General features: G+C 36.3%; 1 protein-coding gene across 1 annotated transcript in view; it reads left to right on the top strand.

Moving 5' to 3' along the window:
* LOC109217049 (TBC1 domain family member 13-like) overlaps positions 1 to 7245 on the top strand; it is a 10260-nt gene extending 3015 nt beyond the window's left edge. The window contains exons 3-9 of the mRNA XM_019381273.1: positions 1183 to 1287; positions 2095 to 2247; positions 2670 to 2768; positions 2854 to 2982; positions 4010 to 4189; positions 5126 to 5242; positions 6823 to 7245. Of these exons, the coding sequence (XP_019236818.1) occupies positions 1183 to 1287; positions 2095 to 2247; positions 2670 to 2768; positions 2854 to 2982; positions 4010 to 4189; positions 5126 to 5242; positions 6823 to 6987 (948 nt within the window). The 3' untranslated portion in view covers positions 6988 to 7245. The remainder of the gene's footprint in view (positions 1 to 1182; positions 1288 to 2094; positions 2248 to 2669; positions 2769 to 2853; positions 2983 to 4009; positions 4190 to 5125; positions 5243 to 6822) is intronic.
* Positions 7246 to 9537: the final 2292 nt, after the last annotated feature.

Below are 9537 nucleotides of genomic sequence, written 5' to 3'. Positions count from 1 at the left end.
AAATTAAATTCCTTAAGCTTGTTAGTAAACTGTATTTGTAAAATAATTCTGGAAATATAAATGAATATAAACAGAAATGAACATAAACAGAAATGACATAAAACCAATTCGAGCCCACTGAATTCACAGTGTTTCCTTAAGGAATTTAATCCCCTCCTAGTACCCAAGGTTATGGATTATTTCCTCCCAGGATAGAACGAATTACACACTGGTGTAGTGGTACTTCAAACCCCAGTGTTTCAGCGAACACAAAGTTCGGTAGCAAATCACACTTACTTTTTACTTTGTTTGATGCTAAAAGTATGCAGAAGGAGAGAAAACTCTGAAAATCGTAGTGAAATTCTGAGCAGAATAGTGTTGTATTTATAGCCAAAGTTGGGCTGAAATCTGAAGAGGTGCAACTCTTCAGAATGGCTGTTTATGCAAAACGCCCACAGCATAAATGCCATTACATAAATGGCCATTTACTCAATAATAAAGAGGGAAATAAAGAGGGAAAATTGAAGACGGTAGTTACTTTTCTGTTATCAAAACAGAAAAACGGATTGGATTTAATATTAATATTCTGTTATTAAAACAAATATTTAATAACTTTTCTGTTAATATTTTACTATTAACAAATAAATTTGGTCCAAAAAGTTAATCGATCATTTGACCAAATCTGAAGCCGAAGCCGAAGCCGAAGCCGAGCGAGCGACGACGACGACGGCGCGGGGCTTGCCTTCTTCTCAACTCTTTAAGAGCTAGAAGAAGAGCAATTGCTTATATACCCATAAAAAACCTCTTCCTCTTCCAATATGGGACAATGCCCATTTGCCAAGGGGAACTTAAAATTTCACTCAAAAATTTCATTTCCCTCCATTTCCCATTCACCCTCTTTTAAGTATTTAATATATTAATTAAATACATCCAAAACCCAACACAAGTTGCAACCTTTTTCTTTTCAAATATTGATGTAGTGCATTTGATAGTTTGGTCAAAGATCACTTTTTGACTCTTTCAAAGCAAAAATGGACCAAAATTAATAATTTGGAGGGATTATTAGTGAGAGTTATTTCTGTGGGCTGTGTCTGCCTGCAATTGGTGTAATTTCATATCCAAGCACTTTGTTGATAGAGAAAGGTCTTAGTTTGGATGGCTCTCAATGTGTACGTTCCTCCTAATTGCATGTATTTTGTGCAGCTACTGTTGGGCTATTTGCCAACTGAGAAAGCTTTATGGCCGACAGAGTTGGCTAAGAAGAGGTCTCAATACAAACATTTTAAAGAGGAGCTTTTGATGAATCCTGTAAGTTTTCGTTCCTAATGCAGTGATTATTGGCTAAGTTCATGCAGTCAAACACATTAAGGTTATTTTTACCTCTTATCTATATTGTTAGGTGCTCCTGTAATTGGTAATTGAAGAAGATGCTTTTTGCTAATTGGAACAGTTACAATATTCTGTATTACTGACATTATGGCCGCAAAATTTATCTTCGGCATGGTTTTATAAATGAAAGTCATACCAGTGATTCGGTGATGCTTGCCCACTTGCTATTTCTTGCAAGTTTTCAGAGTTTTTTGGTACTGTAACAAATAAGGGCAAGTTACTTGGCATTTTCTTTCATGGTGATGCATTCCTACTTGACTTTCAGAAATTTTAGATCCTTCGTGAAAAGAGAAAATATCCACATATCCCTACTGAATAAAAATAATATTTTGGGTTGAAACAACTTGTTGGATGAATTATTTTAGTGTTCTTTTTCCTTTTTGGGCCTTTGAACCCTTGCAATTGATTTTGCTTATTGCCCCCGTGATTCTGAGTTGGGGTTCCTTATCAAAATAATTGCCCCTGTGATATTGAGTTGGGGGTTAATTTGGAAAGAAAAGATTACAGAAGCACTCTCATGGATCAAAAGTCATGTATGGTATTTGGGTGTTATTGTGTACTTTATATCTTCAGCACTTTCTTTGTTCTTTTGTGGAGGCTTACTTATTATAAAGGGTGTTATATATCTGGTGAATTTGTATCAAAATAAATATCTGGTGAACTACATGAACTTGAGCATTGCTTGTTTTCAAATGTTCGGATTCTGAAATTAATATGGCTAGGCAGTCGGAGATTACGAGGAAGTTGGAGAAGTCGGTAATTATTGACGATGAAGGAACAGAGGTAGAGGACAAGGGTGTACTCCCAAGATCAGAGATATCTCATGGAGAGCATCCTTTAAGTCTTGGGCAGAATAGCATTTGGAATCAATTCTTCCAGGTAGAACTTTTATTCTTCTTATTCTTTTCCAACTTTCACCAACGTTTACGTGGAGGTTCTTTCGGGTCATAACTGAGGTGTGTATGTCATCGCAACATGGTTGCGTTTATAAAATCGGATTCATACATCCTTCTTCTTTATTTCTGTAGACATTCTTCCTAAATGTTATCACTCCCATTGAATATACAATTCACTAGTAATGTGGTCATGATGGCTCAAATGAGGGAAGTGTACCAATTGCTTCTGGAAACATCCTTTTCTTTTTGTTTCATTATTTGTTTGCGTCTTGAAGCTGTTCTCAAGTACTGCTGGTGCATTACACTGGATATTTGGTGTCACAAATATCACTTCCTACACGAAAGTCTACCTCCAATTATCCGACCGCTTATTACATTGAAAGTGACAATACTATTTGTTTCTAGGACACGGAAATCATTGAACAGATCGATCGAGATGTCAAGCGCACGCATCCAGACCTGCACTTTTTCTCTGGGGACACACCATTTGCAAAATCTAATCAGGTAAATTCTAGCCTTTCTGGCTTGAGAATTTGGTACAAAGTGCAAACCTCTGCAGATCAGCTAATAGTATATCTTGTGTTATCAGGATGCTCTGAGGAATATACTCATTGTTTTTGCCAAACTGAATCCGGGTATAAGATATGTTCAAGGGATGAATGAATTATTGGCTCCACTGTTTTATGTATTCAGGAATGATCCCAATGAGGAAAACGCAGTAAGTGATGCCTTGTACTGCTTTGATTAAAAAAGTTGATGCCTTGTACTGCTTTGATATTGGATTAAATTTGCATTAATTTCTTTTTTTGATGAGAAGATAATTTGCATTAGTTATATCTTGTAGATCTCAAAAGAACATAACAAATTAGCGGCCATAGTTTTCCTAAATAAGTTAAAGGGAATGCTCTGAATTCTGTTATACCATTCTTATGTGAACTTCCAATTTTGAGCATATTTCCTTCTTTCATTTTGTTTGTCTGTCTTCTTTTTTCTTCCCGATGAGGGCTTTACTGTAGCAATACTTTGGTTAGTAACACTCATTTCCAGTTTGTCAAAACCTTGGTATCAGATATTCATATTTGTTTCATGTGAGGACTTATGTGAACATGAGAAAGTTACACTTTCCTGAAATGCCAAAAACATGTCATTTGAGAGGCATGCCAAAAGTACCTCTAGTAATTTTATGTAATTCGATTACTTCATTCCATATATGGACTGCCTGAGTCAATATTCAGTAGATTCGTGATAAAATTTATTTAAAAGAAACAATAGTGCAAGTAGTTTATTATTTTGCTCTTGTCCTTTTGCGTCATTTCCTCATATTGTTGTACCAGCTTGTAGATGTGAGGATTGTGTTTGAAAGATGATAGTACTTGTTCTTTTTATAAGGACAGAAAGATGATAATACTTGTTTTAATCATATGATCAGCATTTCCGTGATGTTTTTTTTAACCAGAGATGTTACTTATATTAACCGTTGCAAATTGTTGGTGGAGTGCTTTGAATAATTGGAAATTGTAGTATGGTTCCTTGTTTTGTAGACTCCATTCTAGTTTATTCATATATAAGTTGCAAAATGGGAGAAAAAAAATCACACGTTGGGATGATCACATCGCTAGAAGTTTCACCCTTCATTAAAAAAATAACATCGCTAGAAGTTATTCTTCAGCTTTTTTGTGGATTCAAGCTTCAATATTTCTCTCGGTTCAGCTCTTTTTATCATTTTCAATTTGCAAGCTATGCAGGCTTCTGCAGAAGCAGACACTTTCTTCTGCTTCGTGGAGCTATTGAGTGGATTTCGTGATCATTTCTGTCAGCAACTTGACAATAGTGTTGTTGGAATTCGTTCTACAATTACAAAGTTATCGCAACTTCTGAAAGAACATGATGAAGAGCTCTGGCGGCATCTTGAAATGACGACTAAAGTAAGTTTCTTTGATGCTTAATTTTAGAAGCTGCACCCGTAACTACAGCTAAAAATGTCTCTTTATTACTGTCTGATCTGAATTGTCCAATCTGCAAGTTTACACCAGCTAATGATATATATACCATTTGGATTGTTTAAAAGAAGATGAATGGTATGCTAACTTATTGTTAGAACCTTCAATGCCAACAAAATAAGTACATCAGGCTGCGGATTTGAATTTCAACATTTGAACATTGATTGTTAGCTATTAAAAGAAGATGCAGCAGTAGGGACTTGTCAACCTAATTGTTTACTTGTTTTACGGCACCTTAGTTCGGCTGCAGGTGACTGCGTAAACCTTGGAGAAGTCACTTATAAGTTCAATATTTCAATGAACACATGTTAACCTAGTTCACTAGTAAACACTTCCTTCAACATTAATTCAATACTTCATTCTGCTCTATCAAAGAAAAGAAGTGCTTCATATTGTAGCACCTTTTAGATATTCTGTGCAGCTGACCGGACGTAAGAAAAATTGTTTCAATTTTATCTTTGTAGCTTGTCCTGTATTCTTTATTGAAGATTGAAGCAACTAGTAGCCTTCCACCTTCTATTAATAGGATTTTTCTGGCGTTGCTTTCAAAAAGTACTTCGCTGCAGAGTGCAGACTAAGTGATTGCATACATGTGTCTAATTTAAATTTATATGTCCTATTGTCTGTGGTTTTTAGGCAACTGTTTTATATTTTGTAGATGTGTGCCTGTGCGTGTGATTACAACATTTCTGTCTTTGTCTGTAGTTCCTTTGGAAATTGCAGCTTTTACTCTTGTACTGGCATATGAGTGATAAAATGACTTTTGACTTCTCTTATTTTTTGCCTTATTCTGATGCCATAGTACATTATTTATATTGTGGGTGTATCAGTGGTCATTATGTGCGATGTTGGATGTAACAGGTGAATCCACAGTTTTATGCATTCAGATGGATAACGCTCCTTCTAACACAAGAATTCAACTTCGCGGACAGTCTGCTTATATGGGACACACTACTAAGTGATCCTGAAGGACCTCAGGTAAGACATCATGGAAGTGATGCACTTTTGTATCTATATAGCTTCGTAAATTTGTTTGCATGAACTAATAGCTTGTTAATTATTTTCCTTTCTGCTTATTGGGGCTAAGGCTATAACAACTAGTGAACTAGCTAGGATTAAGGCCATGTTGGTATGCATACCTTAGGCCCTCTTGCCAAGTTTGTTTAAATTTGTAGGTCAGTAGAAAATATAGAGAATTTTTAGAGTTTGAGAACCCTATATTTTTCTTAAAGACGAATTATTTCGTATTGGAATGAAACAGATCAAATGAAGCAAAATGGATATTGATGATTATACAATCAACTCCTCCTAGTTTGTGATTGAGGCAGGGTTATTGTTGTTTGCTAGTATATTTTTTGGTTTATTTCCTTTGTAATGTGTGAACATGTCCTTTGGAGAGAAAAGGGGTTCGGAAATCCTGGATTTGATGGGTTGTCTCAGTTGTCAGACTCAAAGAGATGGTGATGGGGCAGTGCAGGTTGGGTCCATATCTACATGCTGCAAAGCGGGGGTTGGGATGGGAGGGAGCTTCTTGGGGGCAGTTTCTAATTTTCAGCCAAAAGGTTTCAACTTGCAAAGACCTTATAAATATTTTTAAAAAAAGGTTTCAACTTGTAAGGAATCTGCTGCCTATTATTGCATTTGCAAAGCTGGTGATTCCAGAAATCATGGGACTTTCATGCCTGCTGTATGTATCATAAAAGATCAATGCTTCATGTCTGTTTACCGCATTTGTATTATGGGAAAAGTTCTGTCTGGGTTTAAGAGCACTTTTGCATATGCTGTTTGCTTTGATGGGTTTTGCCTGGTGATTTTTATCATGACAAAATTACGAGTGATTGCTACTTCTATGTGGTTTGCCATCGTGATTCGAGGTAAAAGAACTTACGACTCGTCAGATGAGTGCAGTGTGTGTGGGGTGGTTTGCTTGAATTGAACGGAGAAGACGGAAAAATATTGCAAAGCAAGAGTTGGAGGAGGTTATGCAAGTTGGGGAATAGAGTCCTTGGGGGTGGAGTGAATGGATGCCAGATCATGTCCCTCACTACTTTTGTAGCCTGTCCTCATTAATAAAAACACAGAAAGGATTCTGTGTACTTGTACTTAGCTTAATTTGGTAAGCTCTCTAGTATAACAAAGCCCTCGCGTGGGAAATACAACCAGAGTATTGGTAGTTATTAGCGAGTACATTTGGTTAAAGCTTTTCTATTACAACTCCATCATTAGTTTCTTTTGCAGCATGTTATTTTCTGAAGGTTCTATCAATTTGGATTGAAATTCCCTACAAATTTATGCTTCCTCCAACCCTTCCAAACTGTACCCCTGGATTAAGGGTCTAACTAGAGATCCATTTTGTTCACATTTTTATCACCTACGCATGGGGAATATTTATGGTGCAGGGGGAAGCAATGATATCGTTCTCAAGTAGGAAAAAAGGCTGGTATATAAGTGGAGAAGGGTAGAGGGAGTTCATGAAGTTCCGAACCATTCACTACGGACTCTTGGGGATTTCTCAGTTATTAAAAGTAGGAATAATCAAATTTCTTTTGAACTTGCAGGAAACATTGCTTCGAGTCTGCTGTGCTATGTTAATTATCGTACGCAGGCGGCTACTTGCTGGCGATTTCACCTCTAATTTGAAGCTACTGCAAAATTATCCATCTTCAAATATCAGCCACCTGCTCTATGTAGCCAATAAATTACGTGTTAAATCAGCTGGCTAAAACTGTCAAGCAGAAAAGAAGTTTTGGTTATCCATTCTTTGTATTTCTTGAAATTGTAATTTTAGAATGTAAATGTCTGTTAGAATCAGCTGTAGACATCTGCCGACCCCCCCCCCCTCCCCCCCCCCCCCTAAAAAAAAAAAAAAAACCCCCTCTTCTCCTGGTTGTTCACCTTAGATTTTGTTGTCAGTAGATTGAATAGATTTGATGGTTTGTTCTTTGGGTTGATGGGTAAAATGGATGTCATTTGCTATTTGAGTTTGCAGTGAGAGTTCAAAGCTGTCGGTTTGGCTTGGAAAATTTTATGGTATGTTCAAATGCATTCCTTACAAAAGCATACTCGTGATTTCAACTGTTAGTGTGAAAATACACAATTTCCCAAATAGAAGATGCATCCAGTAAGAGACAATGATCAATAATTGACTAGTCGAAAACCATGTTTTACAAGAATGCTTAGCTATCAAAGGTGCAACAAAAGCAATTCGTGCTATGCAACTATAAAACAATGGAGCTTGTGTCCCTAAATTTGTTGCTATGTGATGTACATGTACATTTAATTACAAAACGCAGTAGAATGGAGCAAAATGTGTAATCTATGAAATATGAGCAACGAGAAGTGACCAATTATACTTAGTTTGCATTAAGGATATCACCAACAAAAAATTGAGCAATAACATACGGTAGAACCTCTGTTTTGTATACAAAGATAAAAATGAGTTGATGATTAGATAGAGAGAGTACACGGTACTTTGAATGCAATGAAGTAGAAAACTTAGACAAAATCCTGAAGTTGTGTGAGGAATGAAATTCCAATCCCTCTTGAGATTCCCACAGTAGGAATATTATCTCAAACCGCCATAGTTTGTTGTGCTTTTACTGAAACTAGTTTCTCGGCACGTGCGTTGTACGTGTATGCCGAGTCAAGTAGCACACCATTCATGAAATAATATTAATTATATTAGAAAAATTGAACAAATAATTATATATTAAAAAATATATACAAGTTTTTTGTGAATGATCAATGTGGCGATATAGTTGTATGGTACCTTATTCGATGAGGCTGTGTGAGAAAATATGTTGTGGTTGTAAAATCCAACATTGTGGATTATTCGGACATGTGCTTCATTTATTGTCATTGCAAAATATTTTTTGGACGAATCTAAAAAGATATCCTTCATTGTTAAGGGAAGATAGTTGAATTCTTGAGATAAATATATTTTCCCAACAGATTGATTAATTTTAAAATATGCATGTATAACATTGTTTCCTAATCCTCTAAAGCAACGGCGATTGGTGTAACCACATATAGTGAAGGGTGGCCAGTTAAACCCCTTTTATCGAAAAAATTATAATGTGTATATAGAAAATTATATTGAGTATATCGGTAAAAAAAATTACAATATTGTAGTAAAAAAAATCTTGAACACTCTTAGCGAATTTTTTGATTTCGCCATTGCTCTGTAAATCATCTTTGTACCGTTGCATAATCCAATTTGAAGATTCAAATTCCAAGTAGCATGATAGGTTCATTTTCTTTCATTTCTATCATGTTTAAGGAAGCATAAACATATCTAAATTTTTGTTGGTATTTTTAGAATATAGTATATATATATATATATATATATATATATATATATATATATATATATATATATAGGGGAAAGAAAGAGAATAAGTGAAACGTAAATGGCATAACAGGTAGGGGAATATATAGGGTCAAATTTGACCGTCAGCGTCTCTACGCCAGTGGGTACGCCCAGTGAGTGTACGCCGACTAACATAGTGGGTACGACTCGGACGTGGGGACGAAAGCGACATCGTTTAGGACTCAGTGTCTTCACTAGGAAGACATTACCTATTTTTGTAACTTTTTTATTATTTCGAGGAAGGTCTCTTATTATATAAGGGAGACCTTCACATTGTAAAGGGGGGATGCTGGAATAAGACAACTCTCTCATTTTCTGACTTTCTCTCTCTATCTCTGCCTCAAACGAACATATTCTCTTGAGTTCATATTATCACTTTGCAATACTAGATCTACAACAATAACATCATCTTTACATCTCTAGGTCTATTATATTTGATTACGATTTACCCTTTTCTTACTTTTGATTGTTTTCTAGCTTACAAAGTATATTGTTAACTTTTGAGCCAAAAAATTTGGCGCGTCTGTGGGGATTTCGAGAATCAAAATCATAGTATCCACCTAGAGATCAACCAACTACCACTCTCTACACCACACAAAAACAGAGGATGGCCGAAAATAACACAAGATCGAAAGCTATATTGGGTGTCACTACCAATCTCCTTGGCCCTCTCAACGAGGCCAGTGACGATGGCACCCTAAATGCAACCCCTAGCATCACACCGGGTGCAGAGATCTCACCTTCCCCATCCGAAGATCTGACGATCTTGCACGAAAAAGGAGCTTCCACATCGGCGGCTACGGAAGCACCCCCAGCGGTCAAGAAGCTATTGGAAAGATGGCTAACAAGCACTCTAAGTGGCTTGGTTGAGAGGTCACCACAAAGTAACATCAGGTGTACACCA

This window comes from Nicotiana attenuata, unplaced genomic scaffold (genome assembly GCF_001879085.1).
Source record: "Nicotiana attenuata strain UT unplaced genomic scaffold, NIATTr2, whole genome shotgun sequence".
In the NCBI taxonomy this organism is placed as follows: Eukaryota; Viridiplantae; Streptophyta; class Magnoliopsida; order Solanales; family Solanaceae; genus Nicotiana; species Nicotiana attenuata.
This window is presented reverse-complemented; position numbering and strand designations above follow the sequence as displayed.